The sequence below is a fragment of the Onychostoma macrolepis genome, chromosome 03 (assembly GCF_012432095.1).
Source record: "Onychostoma macrolepis isolate SWU-2019 chromosome 03, ASM1243209v1, whole genome shotgun sequence".
NCBI lineage: Eukaryota > Metazoa > Chordata > Actinopteri > Cypriniformes > Cyprinidae > Onychostoma > Onychostoma macrolepis.
In genome coordinates, this window is record NC_081157.1 from 43,158,488 (window position 1) to 43,176,118 (window position 17,631).

Genomic DNA, 17,631 nt, shown 5'->3' on the forward strand with positions numbered 1-17,631 from the left:
ATCAAAGCTAAAAGCTCCTCTATGGCTCTGTTTCTAAACGGAGTGAAGAAAACTAGAGTGAAAGAACTAAACGAATTAACTCCATCGCCATTATAGTGTGCCGTGATTGATATCACTCCTCCCTACGCTCGTCGCTTTATGCATTACTGTTTATGTCTGTGATCTAAAAGCATGAGAAGCTGCTCGAAGGGTCTGTATCTTCTTTGGTAAGCTGCTTCGGAAGGAGGCTTTCCATGTGCGACTGCTTCTTGGTGGGAGTGATCACTATGTGCTAATCACATCCTTCTCTCTAGCAAGCAGGAGGCTGTTTTCAGGCTGTTATTAGGGCTGTCGGTCAAGCCACTGATCCGGGAGCTCGAGGCCATCTGTGTGTGCGTGTGCACGTGGTGTGTTTGAGTGTGCAAACTGCGTGGTGAAAAAGAGCAACCTCTGCTGTCACTTCAAAGGGGCGTCACGTGGCGCATTTGCTATGGTTTGATTCAGCCTCTGACTTGCACTGACTGCAATGCTGTTTTTGTAATGCAGAATGAAAAGAGCGGAGAGAGAGAGATCAGAAGTGGCGCCTTATAATCGCTTTCAAAAATTATGTCTATGTAGCCAGAGTGTGATATTCTGCAGTAAAATCAAGGCATGAATTATGGGGGTTTGCAAAGGGAGTATGATGCTTGAAACAAGACATGACCCACCAAAAGGTCAAAACAAAAAGATTATTTGTTTTGAATATATGTATGTCACCAGAGTTTTCAAAAGTCAGTAACCACAAAAGTAAGATCGCAAGTTGATATAAGTACGAATTTTCACCTTGCGGTAAATAGACACTCGCAACCCGAAATAGCGTTCATCTGATGAGGTGACCATAGCAACAGTGGACTGCTTGTGCACTTTCCTTAGGTTCGGATTGAACATTAACACACACACACACACACTCACATATATATCGACGGATACATTAAATGAATCAAGTGTGACAGTAAAGGCAAAAACAAATACTGTTTTTTGGGACTTGTAACTCGAAGGTTGTGGGTTCGAGTCTCAGGTCCGACAGGGATTGTAGGTGGGGGGAGTGAACCAGCGCTCTCTCCACCTTCAATACCACGACTGAGGTGAGACCCTTGAGCAAAGCACCAAACCCCCAACTGCTCCCCGGGCGCCGCAGCATTGGCTGCCCACTGCTCCGGTGTGTGTGTGTGTGTGTGTGTGCGCACACTCTTAGATGGGTTAAATGCAGAGCATACATCCCGAGTATGGGACACCATACTTGGCCACACGTCGCTTCACTTTCACTTTTTTAACTTTGTATTCATCAAAAATTCTTCAATTCATCCTGAAAAAACATCACAGTTTCCACAAAAATATTAAGCAGCACAGCTGTTTTCAACATTAATAATAATAATAATAATAAGTGTTTCTTGAGCAACAAATCAGCATATTAGATTTCTAAAGGATCACGTGACACTGAAGACTTTTGTACTTTTAAATTGTACAAAAAAATTCACAATATTACTACTTTTACTGTATTTTTGATCAAATAAATGTAACCTTGATGACCATAGGAGACTTTTTTCAAAGCAGATCTTACCAACAGCAAACTTTTAAACAGTAGTGCATATATACATAAACACAAATATATAACAAAAACGTTTTAAAACATTTAAAAAAATCTTTAAAGGGGTCATATAATGACATTTTTGTACAAGCTAATATGATTCTTTAGGGTCTAAATTGAAAGTTTGTAATATACTTTAATTAAAAATTCTCATTAGTATTGTAAGAAAACACTCATTTTACCTGCTCAAAAACAGCTCTGTTTTCAGCACACCGTTTTAGTGCGTGTGTTTTTAAATGCTAGTGAGCTTTGCTCGCCCCGCCCCTCTGTTCTGTGGGGCGTTTTTGACACAACACACGTGGAGTGTTGCCTTGACAACAGTTGAGGGTATATTTTGAAGAATGGCAGCGGGAGTCTCTGAGGATACTGTGCAACCGTATCAATTCGAACCGAGTCGGACCGGAACAGGATGACGGCCCAAGAAGTTCGACAATTAAGGCTCGAACGGGACGTTTCTGAATGGTTGGTTAACGTAATGTCACTTTTATCTATTTTTGTGTGTACTGTCGGGTAGAGTAGTGAGATACGAACGCTATGTGTTTACTGATACGTTAGTTCATTGACAGATTGATGTTACAGCTAATGGTCATGAAAAATAAATTCGGTAAATGTAGGCTTGTCAGTGATGCGTAACGTTATCTACATACATCGTGAAGCGTGCTAGCGATTTGCAAAGATTAATATAAAGATTAATATAAAGGTTAATTAAACGTTACACTCACTTCTTCTGGAGGTTCAGCAGGAACACGAATAGTTGGTACCGATTCTTTTTTCAGGAGCAGCTTCTTAGCAAAACCAGCTTTATACTGACCTTCATTTATAAAGCAGTCTGGTGAAAAATGATTCGCGCAAACATGAAAACATTGACGTTGCTCATGGGGAATATTCCCTTCAAAAGCAAAACTCAGCCATGTGTCTTCAGCGGTTCGGACTTAGGAACATCAAAATGACTGCTGTGTTCATTATTGCACCCGAGAACAGAACACCACAATCGCTTAGACGCCATTCTGCTCATAGACAGCTCCAGCGTATATCAACAATGACGCGCGGACTATGATTGACAGCTCGCTCACGAGCAAGGGTGGGTCTGTGTTGAAACACTGCTGTCAATCAACCATCGTGGGAGGGGCGTCCGACCGTGTGGCGTCACACGGTCGAACGGCTTGATTTGAGACAGGGTAAAACAAATAAGGAGATTAAAAAAAAAACACTGGATGGATTTTTATCATTTTATGATGGTTGTGTACAGGCACTGCTAACACACATTTCAGTACAATCAACTTGTAAAAGTGCATGTACCATTATATGACCCCTTTAAGAGTTGGTTAACACAATTTACTAGGGGCGTCGAAGAGCAATTTAGCCTGCGCTCAACATGTTTCCAATTCAATTCATAACGTGCCCTAAAACTGCATAATTCTAACACTTGCTTTCCACTTCTCCCTCTGTTCCCTCCTTCCATTTACCTCATCTTCCTACACATCCACCCCCTTTGAAGGTGCCAGTTGCCATGTGAACAGGTGCTGAGACTGAGAGAGGCTCCTTCACACAGGAGCATTTCTGCTAAGAGGACTAGGAGGACCCAGTATGCTCACACAAATATCCATTTCATAACATGGAGAAAATAGCATCCAAAAACATTTATTTGGAAAAAAAAAAAAAGTTTCTCCACTAAATTCTAAGGCAGCACTACATGCATCCAAAGGCAATCCCAAAATGCACTGTGCCGAGCTCAGAGAAAAAGTAAGTCCAAGATGGTGGATTCTAAATATATTTTGTGCAGCACTGTAAAATATTGATTAAAAGGTTCAATACAAATTAAAATGAACTATTTTCTCCAACATTTGGGGACATTCTCAGAACTAATGTGCTAATGTTCTTGCAAGGTTCTCTCAAAGTTATGAGCAAACATTCTTCCAGTAATGTTATCAGAATGTTCATTCAAAGTGATCTGGACTTCAAAATGTTAGCACATATACATCATTCATGGAATGTTTTTTTTTTCTGAAATGTTTTAGTTGGATGTCTAATGTTTTAGAACTTTTTGACATGTATTTTGCCATGTTCAGAGTATTTTGACATGTAACGTTTTTGTAATGTTTGTGAAATAATACTGAATATTCCATTATTCGCTGCAGAACACGAGATCCAGGGGGCGTTGTTGGATCTAGATCCAACTCCTCCCACCTTACATATACTTAAACCTACCCGTCTCTACCCCCTGATCCCTAAACCCACCCATCTCCACCCCTAAACCTACCAATCTCCACCCCCTAGATGTGGATCCATCCACGCCCCCTGGATCTTGTGTTGTGCAGCAAGCTCTATTTGCATGGGTTTGCATTAACTGATCAAATGTGTACACTAAATGCAACAAAAGTCATTTTATATAAAAGCTTCTATCAAACGCATAAAAAAATATTTTTCTTTTTAGAGAAGATAATGCCAAACTGTATTGGAATCTACTGTGAGCTCTAGTTGCTTAGTGAACGTTGAGTTGTGGCAAAAGTTACCCAAGTTGCCTATGCAGGAACAGTGCAAACGAGTCACATATATCACACAATATAACAAGCACTTGAAAATACCCTACTGTATACTACCACCCCCTCCACAAATACATCAGTTCTGCAGCATTAACATACATCAAAATAAACATATTCAAAAAGCACAAAGTCGAGGTGGACACCGTAGCTGCTCTTCAACAGAGCGCTGCCCAGGTGCGTGGATAAGCACAAAATGAGTGGGCTAACCATTAAGGATCAAGAAGGAGAGGGGCGAGAGGGTGATAGACGCAGAACGAAAGAGAGATATCTCACTTTTCCTCATGATGTTATGTAAAACCTTGCAAAGGGAGGCCAGTGAGTGGGCAGCCATTCCACTCTAATCCCTCACTCTTTTCAAAAGAAAGAAAAATGCCAGCATTCCTCCTACACAAATACACTCTCTCCGATTGCACTTTTCTCTCTCTCCCTCCATGCATTTCTTTCTTTCTTCACTCTTGCTCTCTTGCTGAAGATTCTTTAAAACACCCTCAGGATAGTTTCGGCCCACAGGAAAGTAGCACGTGGAGAGTGGGGTGGTCCTTATACAACCAGGCCTCAGTCCAGAGACTACCTACATCTTCATATGCCTTCATTTGCTTTTGATGAAAAAGCAAATCAGATATAATAATACCCGAAGACATCTTTGTGCATATGACTACAGAACTTTTTGAGCCAATCTTCTGAGCTGCAAATGCCATCACTGTGCAACCACAGGAAAATGACGTCATGAAAATGCTGATTGACACCACAAGAACGCACACGGAACCAAACCTTCACTACCAACTATTTTGAAATGTGAAAGGCTTTTAAGAGTATGACTGGAACCGAGAACGAATTTTCATTCATTATTTAAAAAATACAGAATGACATTTGGCTTCGTTCGTGGTTTTCACACATACATTATTCCGCCTGTGTGGATATACAGTGACGCCACAACGATGCTACTTGAGTGAAATCACAGCACAAAACAGACAACGCAATCAGTGTCAATTACAGTAAATCAAACAATGCAATGAAAGGTGTGCTGTGCATCAGGACAGATATGCAAGTTGTCAGAGTCATCCAAGTTGTAAACATCTTGGATGACATAGGGGTGAGTAAATTATCGAGAAATTTTAATTTGAAAGTGAACTAATCCTTTAAGGCTGATGAATTGACTATGCATCGCGACTGATATGCAAGTTGTCCTGAACGAGTGATTCATTTGAGTCGATTATTTTTAGTAAATCAAAAACACACAGCGCAAACTGTGCAGTCTGATTATCAAATGTATGACTCTAATGAACTGGTTCTTTTTAATGCATCTCAGACTCTTACAGCTTAACTGTGTAACTTAAATCAGTTAATCAACTGACTAGTTAATAAGACAATGTGATGTACACTCTTAAAAATAAAGATTCTTTATTGGCATCATCAGTTCTATGAACCTTGAACTTCCATGAAACCTTTCAAATGCAGAAAGCTTCTTTATAGTCGAAAAAGGTTCTTTAGATTTTTTTAAATCTGCTTCAAAATGGTTCATTTAGGAACTGTTCACTGAAAGATTCTTTTGAGAACCAAAAATGGTTCTATAGCATCACTGCAAAAACACCCTTTTGGAGCCTTTGTTTTTAAGACAGTACATTGCAGCCAAATGGTATAGTTACATCATCTACCGGGAGGGGCAACCTGAGTTAACATGCTAAACATTCCAAACCTTTTAATAAACAAAACCATTATCACAACAGGACATTTTTGTTGACAGCAAAAACATTAATGCATGACGGTACAAGCCACTCCTCTCTGCATGTGAAAGTGGAAGAAAATTTCCCAAAAACTGGCAACTACCACTACTAACGAATCACATAGTCATTACACTGCTCTTGCCCTGCCCACTGGAACTTTGTTCTGACACGCCAGCCAACAGAACTACTGTTGCCTCTGGCTCACAACTGGAAGGGCTAAAGGTAAACAAAGTTATGTAATGATCAACTTGCTAATCTCGGTTCAATGAGCCCTACTGAATCACTCCATTACACACTGCAGTCATTACACACACTCATGAGGTGTCCGTGCACATTCCAGAGATAAAGCTGTTTTGTAGGTGTGTTGTCTTGGAAGAGCACTAAATTAGGTTCCTGAGAATCCTGTATTCCACATATAAAACCCAAGACATACAGGTATATAAAAAATAAATACAGTTTCTTAATTGGCATTGATGTTTACAGGAAGAACCTTTGACATCCATGGAATCTGTCTATTGCACAAATGGCTCTTTATATACTGGAAAAATGTTCTTCTTACATTGGTAATCACTGAAAGGTTCTTTGGGGAATCCAAAATGGTTCTTCTATGGCATTTGGAACCATTATTTTTATGTATAGGTTATTTCAAAGTCATTTTAACTTGCAAAGATGGGATGCAAAATGTAGAAGCATCTACAAAGTGCATCTGTCTCATTCGGTCAACAGCTGTGCTGTTTGTCTTAACGCTGATGAATTGACTGTGCATCAGGACTGATATGCAAGCAGTGTCTTATTTCAGTGTGTTAACTCTTGACCCTGGATCAGTGGACTTCCCTCAGTCCGTAATCCACAGTCACTCCATGGACAACAACACCAGATGAGACAAATTGCAAGCCCATTGTTGGCTAATCCAGGATTAGTGGCACTTTTTCAAAATTTCCCGGGCCTCAATAATGACAAACTGCAGAGAAAATGTCAGTTTTATCTAGAGGCAAGGCATCCCCCTTCACATAAAAAAGTAAAGCAGGTTGAGAATGAGGCCAAATGTCTCATTTCAATCTCTCTGATCTGTTCTAGATGAGCAGAGGTTCAAGATAAATTGCTTAAAATTGCCTCCAATGGAGAAAGAGAGGCATGAGCTGTCAAGTGTCCAAAATGAATGACAGTTTAGGTCGAGGCTTCAGTTTATAGGTTATCAAGGGCTCACACAGAATGCGTTTTTGATTCTGAATCATTAGTGTAATATTTCAAGCCACATTTACAAATGAAGGAAATTCAGTTTTGATGCAAAATTCCAACTAAAGACTTCAAATTCTGCATGTCCTTCAAATGCCTCTGGGTTTTTAGCTTTTGCTTTATTACACATAGTCTACCTCAATTTAGCTTGATGTGCGTATAAACGTTTCCTCACCTTTCTACTATTCACACAGGTAGAACAGTCCAAAGAAATGAAAAGAAAAGAAAAAAACTCAACTAAACTATCCATCATCATGAATTTACCTTGTCTATAAATACGGGACATTTTATTAGTAACCGAATATCCTAATAATGCATTGAACCAAGGCAAATGGACCGTCTGGCCAACGATTTCACATCAAGCATAATTCTCTCTTTATGCACCGGCATACTGTCGAAATCCCTCCAGTTTCCATGGTTACTTCACAAAAACACTCTAATGCACATGTGCAGTGCGAACTGCTGCACTGTGGCTGCAAAGCATCACTGCCAATGAATGTGTGGGAGAGCCATTCCTCATAGCATACAAGTCCTGGGACTTACAGGAACAGGTAACATGTATGCACTTGTTAAAGACACCCCATTCCCATCACAACACATCACAGCTTGTCATTTCCCTGTAAAGCGTCCTTTGTCTGACACTACAATAGAAATCCCCTCACTTGGAACAGGAATTGATTCGTTCCTGGTGTTTTCTGCATACAGGTGCTCAGTGCTGTTTGTGGGTGTCAGTGGCTTGTCGGTTCATGAAACATCCATAACACCAATTTGAGGAAAGACACAAAGGAAAATACCATTGAAACATTTAATATTTTCATTCTCTTGACATAAATTTCCCACTGCCAAGGAAATACCCTAGCACCGCCCTGTTTGAAGATATTCCCCAGCCAGTTCCTCATTTAGTGATTGGGTCTGTTATTGACAAATGTGAAAGCACTTTGTTTTATTACATCACTATTTGTGACCTTTTGATGTGACCTTTTAAATGTTGTCAGTGCTCAATGAAACTCAAGGTTTACGACTGGACTTGACTGCCTGTCTAGAATGCAGTGGCCCACTGTCGAGCCACATTTCTGTGAAATAAAGAGGCTATGAAATGCATTTATAGATCATATAATCATGGCTACAAGAAGATTTATTTTCCTCAATGGTGTGAAACTCAAACTGTGTTGTTCTTATGGCTCAAATAGCTACTGTCTGTATGAACTAATTTTTTGTAATAACATCTGTATCCATAGGGATAGTGACTAAAGTAAATAACAGAAGTGCTACCGCATTATATTACATAACAGACAACTAGTTGTCAAGTGTGATTCTGTTTACACAGAAACAAGTTTCCCCGAAAATGCAGCTGTGAGGCGAGAAGATTTAAGGAAGCCAGTTTGATTATATTTATTCCAACTTTATAGTCTGGTTCGACATACCCACTTTCACACTTTAATCAAGTAAATTTAAATATAATTAATGTTTTGCATTTTTTTCCTTGTTGAATATAATAATTTACTCCAAAGCACCACATTCCCTAAGTAAAATGTTTTGTTCCCTTTAATGTTTATTTTATTAAGTTAAATGGTTTTTAACTTTTAGTTGTTATTTTTTTTAGTTTTTGTTTTTAACACCTTAAAAACATTTTGTGACATGACACAAAAAGACAAAAAATTACAAGACGTGACAAAACGGCCAATTTAATCTTGTAGGCTACAAACGTTACGGAGTAACTCAATAGCATTGATTGCGACATTTTATCCAGCAAATTTCCATAAAAAATAATAGCGATTCACGATGTATTTGTTCATGTCACTTTCTTTGTAAACATACAAGCACATCTTATGAAAAAGTTAGGCTACTTATTCACATTAAACTTGCTGGAATCATATAATGTGTGTTTCCTTTGAGGCTTCGTAAACAAATATGTAGCTAGAATATTAAAACGTATACAAATGTTTGAAACATTTTTCTTTCGCGTTAATCCAACTTAATTGAAATATTATGCAGTAGATTAATTTATGTCTAAGATAAATTCGTCACATTCGTGCAATCCTCGAACTAAGTAAAGATAAAGAGAAAGTGAATTTAAAGCGCACAATAATAGCGAAGAAAAAAAATAGCGATCAGCCGATAATCGCGACAGCCAGGCCTTGCGTAAACGATTATTATTGAAACCCACCACAGTGCGCCATAGCAACGCAAAGAAACGATGTTACGATGTTCTCCAGCAAACGACCCGCTAGAGAAGATTTGTGAGTGGAGCATGATCAGTGTGGACTCGTCTCACCTGTGCAGGTGGTGTACCGCTTTCCCGCCACGCTGTCCAGCAGCGCCAGCGCCAGGTTCTCCGCGGTGTCCGCGGGCAGCGGGGTCCAGTTCGTGTCCAGACTCGCCTCGGAGCTTTGCTCGTCGCTGGACAGCGACGGACTCCTGATGTCCGCAGTGGCGGAGGGCCAGCACGGGGCTTCTTCGGTCTCCGGGCTGAACACCTCCCTCGCCGGGCCGCTCTCGGGAGACGTCTCCCTGAAGAACGGCACCACACGGGACAGGCTGGCCCGCCGCCTGGATGCCCCGGTGCCGGTGGCCTTCTCCCCAAAACCACCCGCCCGAGTGAGCGCATTGGTCTGTTTCTTCAAGAATTTTTCAAGAGGCTTCATTCCAGCCGGCATTTTGATGACAGAAATCGCAAGAAGGCCCTGGGTTGATCCTAATTAATACTCAATAATGAACACTGATGATGACCGTATGGACGTGAGCGTCTACATCATAGCCGGATAATGCTGGATCCCAGCGCGGTTTGGAAAACGCCTGAAATTCTTCTCCGTTTGTGTTAAGGTGTCAAGAATAAAACACGGCCATGTTCAGTGTTCCCGTTACACAAGTGGATGCTGATCGAGTCCTTACTACACCGCTAAGAAAAAAAAGAAAAAACCAAACGTATCCCAGGGAAACCCGTCCTCCACTGCAGTCCTTCAGCACGAGAAGAAGGCTATGTGTGTACTACTACCATTGCCACTGTCAACGAAGCCTTGATCGATGAGTTAATTAGACGAATAATCACGCACAAAAGATGAAAACAGCAGCAGGTATAGGCATATATCTTAAAAATGCATATGCATATAAATCAGTCTATGCCAAGATGCTGGACCATATAAATGAATCGCCTCTACCGCAGCAGGTCTGAAGGAAACGCGACTCGATGCTGATGAGGATTTCGCGTCTGGAGGTCCCTGTCCGGTTCAGTGGAATCCGTATTTGGTTTTCTCTCACGGTACCGAGTGTCTCTGCGCCTCGAGTCCGCACAAATACTGCGCTCCGTCGCTCTCACATCTACAGTACAGACTACACACACCTCTCTCTCTCTCTCTCTCTCTCTCTCCACCCGCCTTCTCTGCAGCTGAGTGCGTGTGTTATTGGTGGTGTCAGGAGATATAGCTCAATTGCTTTGAATCGCAGCAATTGCAGTCACAAGCTCATATAGCCTACTAACACCGATCAACCCTCAAAGACTGAGTATTTGAAGACGCGTTTCCATCTGTTTTAATCATCCACGACAAAATGTGACATTACACGTGGTATCGATAATATTGAAGAATTGTTCAACTGTTTACTTTATTGGTAACAATGCCACTGTTAAATTTGTGCTATGTGTCTAGATATCGCAATGTTTATATGCGACAGATTCAATTAGTTAAAAGGCTATTATTACCCCTAAACTGTTTAAATTAATATTTAGTTCAAAGTAATATTTAGTCTACTGTAGCCTACCTGCTGAACCTACTTTAGGTTGTAAGCTAATGAAAACTTAAACTGTTATTGTAGCCTATTTCTAATGTGGTTATTTTATTGGCATGTGGTTCCATGAAGACACTTTAACACCCACGGAAGCTTTCCATTGCACAAAAAAAATCTTTATAGTGGAAAAGGTACTCCGATTATTAAATTGGTCTTCACACTAAGAAAAAAAAAAGTTATTTTCAGAACTATTCACTGAAAGGTTCTTTGGGAATCCAAAATGGTTCTGGTCAAAACCCATGCAAAAACATCCTTTGGGAACATTTATTTTTAAAAGTGTATACATTTTTGTAAGGAATGACAAAGAACTTTTTGTGCATTGACATTAGTTCTATATAACAGTGGAAATACTGTGTAAATAAAAAAGTGCTAAATAGAATTTTAAAAAGAAACATTTTACATAGACATTATAAAACATAAAGAGCATGAAAAAAGCATGAAAATTCATTAAGGAAGAACCTGAGACTAAAGGTCTGCGCTGTATCAATTACAGTTGGCATGTGTCTTGTTCTCATTTAGGTCTACAGTTGGCCAGCTGTATGGTTTCAAATTGCCCAGCTGGAAAGCACAAAAAGGAGTTATCTCCTCCACAACCATTTCATGAGAACACACACTGCATTTAAGAGTCTTTAATCAAAGGCACTTATTAGGAGACAAGCACAGACACCATCAGCACTCAGGCCTGGTCAAGGTACGAGTGGGTTATAGTTGTGAGCCAACAGGGTAAGCAACTTCATTATCAGTATTAAGTTACATTTAGCAGGCCATACATGGTGTCTTGTTCAAACGTCTGTCAGGAAACAGTATCCCAAGACACCTATGAGGGGTAAATATGGGATCCGGTGACTGCACTATATGCTGGGCACTTAATTGAATACAGGATCATTTTAACAAATGGGAATAGAAACCAAATGTGGTTCATTTGCTTAACAGCAAATTCAAATGTGGTTAATCTGCTATTTTGAAAAATTAATAAGGTATATGTGGTTTATAAAACACATAAAGAAACTATTGTTGTACAGCATTACCAGTATGGCCTGACTTTTTGTAATAAACCTCACAAAACAAATAAAATATTGTGTAAAACTAAATCTTATGTTAGCTACACTGTAAAAAGTGAAAGTTGACTTAATGTAAAAAAAATTTAGGAAACCCGTTGCCTTAAAATGATTAAGTACATAATAATTAAAAAAAAAAAAAAAAGTTAAAAATTTTTAAGGCAACGGGTTTCCTCAATTTTTTTTAAGTTAAGTCAATTTATCACTTTTTACAGTGTATCTTGTACAGCAATAATCTCAGGATAGTATGAAATTTTGCTGAAAATCAGGCCATCCAAAGATGAGTTTTTTCTTCATCGGAACAGATTTTGAGAAATGTAGCATCACATTACTTGCTCACCAATGGATCTGCAGTGAATGGGTGCCGTCAGAATGAGAGTCCAAACAGATGATAAAAACATCACAATAATCCACAAGTAATCCACACGACTCCAGTCCATCAATTAATGCCTTGTGAAGTGAAAAGCTCAATATTTGTAAAAAAAACCTAAATCCATTAATAAGACAATTTGAACATCAAACCATTGCTTCTGGCTGTAAAAAGTGATAAATTGGCTTAACTTAAAAAAATTGAGGAAACCCGTTGCCTTAAAATTATTAAGTAAATGATAATTAAACAAAAAAGTTAAGTGAACTTGACAATTCACTTAACTTGTTTTTTTTGTTTGTTTGTTTTAATTCAGATACATTTAACATCACTGCACAATATATATATATATATATATATATATATATATATAAACATACAATAACATACAGACACATAAGACACGCGATGCCAATTTCACAATTCACATAATAATTCAGAAATTACATAGATTTATAGGATATAAAATCCTGCCTTCAACAGTTATTTCTAACTACCCAAAGTCATTTTCACACGTATAATGATCACTTCTCCAGTCCAAAGAAATTAATAAAAGGTGACCACAATTCCAAAAAAACCCTAATATTCCTAATAAACCTAATATAAACTTGTTTATTATTATTATTATTATTTACTTAATAATTTTAAACCAACGGTTTTCCTCAGTTTTTTTAAGTTAAGTCAACTTATCACTTTTTACAGTGTGGCTAAAATATGAGTCCTCCATCCATAATATTGCTTTCTCCAGTGAAAAGTTGTCTTATCTGAATCAGGAAATATGCACAGATCAAGCACCATTTACAAGCAAAAATGGTCCAAAACTACTGATATATGTGAAATATGTCACTGGATTTTGATATGAGAGTTTTTGATATTTTTTTTATTATTATTGGAGGGAGTATTATAATGGATTACGGACTGGTATTTTAACCAGAAGTGAAAATATAAAGTTAAAATGCTAAAATAAATCATTTCTTACAAACAAGCAGCTTTTCGCTTCACAAGATGTTAAGTGATGACTAGAATCATGTGGATTATTGTGATGTTTTTATCAGCTGTTTAACTCTCAGTATGACGGCACCCATTCACTGCAGAGGATCCAATGGTGACATAATGCCAAATTTGTCTAATCTCATCTACATCTTGCCAGGCCAGAGGTTGAGTACATTTTCAGCAATTTAAATTTTTTTGGTCAACTATTCTTTTAAAGGTCAATTGTAGTGGAAATGGTCTCTGATCAGTAAAAGAGGGACTCGACTGCTCGATGAACTCTTCTTCCACGCATCATATGTGATGACTGTGCACTGCAAAACCACAGAATGGGTATTTCCGCCCCCCTGTGACTTCACACAGACAAACGTGCTGAAGTTAGGCAGGGTGAAATGCACTTTAGCTTCATCCTATATGATCCTGTTGAATTTTGAGCAATGTGTGTGATTTCCCTCAGCCATGTCTGCAAGCTCAAAACTGCAGGCCGTAAAAAAGCACCGCTGGTATAAATTTAGCTCTGCGTCAGTAGAGGTCCTCATTGTCACCATGGAAATGAGAGTGAAACCATGCTGCAGAGAAGTGGAAATCACACATCGAGTGAACCACTGCAGTCATCTGCTGGTCACGGAACTAGCATAAAAACACACTCATTCTCTCCACATTTATACACTGATCTATTCTAGTAAGTCTCCTGGTTAGTGGCTTCTCCCTGCTTATCTCACCGCAGGTCATCCACTTCTACCGCTGAGGTTTCTGTGGCCTCTTGTATGAGGAAGTACACTGCATTAGGCCTGCTGTCAGATGTGGATGTGCGAGTGTCAAAAGAATGACACGGTCAAGTGTTTGTCATGCCGTTTAGTCATATGACCTTCTCTGAAGATGACAGACATGATGTTAACATGCACAGTCTATGACTTAATCACAAGAACCCCCACAACAACATTAGACTTGCCATCAAAGACATGCAAATGACTATACAATGTTTTCTGTGCACTCAACAGGAGAATTTAGGGGGTAATGAACCCTTAAATAAATTAACTCTAAAGCCAGATGAGGTCCTGCAACAGGGAATGAATGAATATCAAAATTAGGAATGCACAGACATAGTATGCCATTTTTATGATTAAAAACAGAAAAATTATAAAAAAGATAAACATGAAAAAAGAAAAAATATATATATACATATACACATACACTGTAAAAAATGTTTAAAATAAAACAACAAAATAGTGGCATAGTCCTTATTCTTCAAAATTTCATGTGTGGTTCAATGTGTTGCTTGTTATTTCTTTGTAATTAATTGTGAAGCTTTCTAGCAAGTTCTAAGTGAAAATTATTTCTACACCATTTTTTTTTCAGTGTATATGAACAGTAGGTTTTTACGCTTCCTGCTTTATTCGATTGGCATCAGAACATAATGTAAAAACGATAAACTGGCATAGAAAAAGTGTTTACTGTTTTTGATTTGGGTGAAATATTCCTAATATTATCTGCTTCCAATATCAGCTTTATTATATTTATGTTCATAACTTTAAAAAAGGATGCAATTGGCCAGTATAGCATTAGATATTATCTATCCCTACCTATGAAATCTTTTGTATCTGTATATTTGTATCAGTTTCCTCTTAGAAATCCAACAAAAACAGAGCAGCATTTCCACAAAAGCGAGCAAAGTCATTACCATGGTAATTCCATAAGCATATTTGTCTTTGTAATGAACATGACTCTCTAATATATTTGCCTGGCAGTGAAGCCCACCAGTCCTCGTGGATACATAAACCCACCCACACACACGCAGATGATGGATGACCTCAACAGCCTAACACACTTGCCCTGGAGTGAGGAGAACAGAGCTCACATCTGCGATGACTCATTAAATACATCCCCCCACCCCTCCATGCTGTCACAACGCCATCCTTATGCCATGCGTTATCGTACACAACGCAAACACACAAGCTCACTATGTTGTCATTCTGCATTGTGGAAAAAAAAGCCTGTAATGTATTGTACAGACAAATAAACACAACAAAATGTTAATGTCCTTAGTCAGAATACCGAGACATTCAGCCTTTTGTTTCTCAATAAACAATAGATCAATCATGTCCAATATTCACACACATTAGACTAGACTGGGAACCCCTTCAAATCCAGACAGAAGCCTCTCATGTGGACACACACTCACTCTTTCATACACACACATGCACAAACAGAAGCTAAGATGAATGTTTTAGGCCTCTAGAGTACAGGACCAGTGTGTGTGTGTATGTGTGTGTGTGTGTGTGTGTGTGTGTGTGTGTGTGTGTGTGTGTGTGTGTGTGTGTGTGTGTGTGTGTGTGTGTGTGTGTGTGTGTGTGTGTGTGTGTGTGGACTATTTATGCCGTAAAGAGATTGTCTTTAACTCATTAAACAGAGCCACTTGCAAGCACTATGATACAGAAACCCCCCCTTCTCATCCCTGATACCCGTTTACATCCAAACACATCAGAAGGAGGAAAGCCGTTTGTTTTATCCCAGCGCAGACGCCCTCCTTCCAGTTGGTCTGGCAGATTAAGACAGTAATATGACCCCTGAAGAACATTTTCAAAAACACACATTTATGAGATTATATTTCACTGTGATCCTCAGGCTTAAAGCATCATTTAGCTCTGCGTCATTTGGGAAGTGTCACTAGATTATGCTACATGTCTTTAGACCTGACACCAGATAGGTGACTTTCATTAAGAGCTAGATACAAATCTTAATGATTTCATTGAATTTAAGTTACCAAATGCTGGAATCATCACTTGTTTGGTAATAGGACTTCACTGGCCGCACTCTATACATACATATACTGTATATTAAGACATTTTGATTAAATCCGGGAGCTTTCTGACCCTCCATAGGGTCCTACCATGTTCAAGAAAGTGACCAAAAAAAAAATTACTCTTCCCCGAATTCCCCCATTATGGAGAGTATCACGACACATGTGCGTGCTTTCCTCTGCGGAGGAGACGAATTGTTGTATAAAGTCATTATTTTATTTTAAACAACATGAGGGAGACGAATTAATGACAGAATTTTCATTTTTGGGTGAACTGTCCCTTTTAATACACTAAAAAGAACCGATGTGAGAGTCATTTGCACAAAAATCTGAATTCACTGCTCGTGCGGTTTGTACATATTTTACTAAAATAAGTCATTCGCTCAAGAATGTATTTTCTGTTTTTATGCACTTAAAAGAAACTGCTAATTACAGCAATTTGCACAAGAATCAGATTCCAGTGGTCGTGCTGTATATTTTTGATTCACTAAAAAGAACCAAGAAGAAGAGTCATTCGCACAAAAATTAGAATTCACTGGTTATGTGTCTGATTCACTAAAAATAACTCTCACAAAATCAAAAATCAGACTTGACTTGTCGCAGCATGTGTTTGATTCACTAATAGACGGGGCTTATAGAAAAGATTTGCTTGCAAATCAGAAAAAAGTAGTATACTTCAAGTTTATTTTATTAAGTATACTTAAAGGGATAGTTCACCCAAAAATGAAAATTCTGTCATCATTTACTCATCCTCAAGTAATTCTAAACCTGTATGAATGTCTTTGTTCTGCAGAACATAAAGGAGGATATTCTGAAGAATGTGGGAAACAGAGCGGTTCTGGGGCACCATTGACTTCCATAGTATTTCTTTTTCCTACTATGGAAGTCAATGGTGCCCCAAAACAGCCTGGTTACAAACTTTCTTCAAAATATCTTCCTTTGTGTTCGGCAGAACAAAGACATTCATACAGGTTTAGAATTACTTGAGGATGAGTAAATGATGACAGAATTTTCATTTTTGGGTGAACTATCCCTTTAAGTAAAGTTCAAGTATATTTTTAAGTATACTTTATAGTAAGTATACAAATATACTAGTAGTATACTTGTAAGTGTACTATTTCAATACTCCTTGGGACTAAATTGGCCCACTTTCTATTATATAAAAGTATACATTTTAGCATACTATAAGTATAACAGTAGTAAACTTTCAAACTAGTTTCCAACAATGTTTTTAGCTTGTACTGTAACCATACTAAAAGTGAACTTACAGGTATACTGATAGTTTACTAATTAAATACTTGTAGTAACATTTTTAGTACACTTTGAAGTATAGTCTCAGTAAACTACTAGTTTAGTAGTTTTATATTGCAAGTATACTCGTAAGTTTTCTTTAAGTGAGCTTTACATCATACTTTAAGTATACTACTATGTCCCTATTTAGGTATTAATTTGTATATATTTTGTTATATGAATATCTGAACATATAAAACATCAAAAGAAAGTATCTGTATAAGACAGTATATG

The 17,631-nt window shown here is 38.3% G+C and overlaps 1 protein-coding gene across 1 annotated transcript in view; it reads right to left on the reverse strand.

Moving 5' to 3' along the window:
- The window catches only part of rapgefl1 (Rap guanine nucleotide exchange factor (GEF)-like 1), a 42,378-nt gene extending 31,963 nt beyond the window's left edge, over positions 1-10,415 (reverse strand). The window contains exon 1 of the mRNA XM_058770781.1: positions 9,385-10,415. Within this exon, the coding sequence (XP_058626764.1) occupies positions 9,385-9,766 (382 nt within the window). The 5' untranslated portion in view covers positions 9,767-10,415. The remainder of the gene's footprint in view (positions 1-9,384) is intronic.
- Between the last annotated feature and the right edge of the window lie 7,216 nt (positions 10,416-17,631).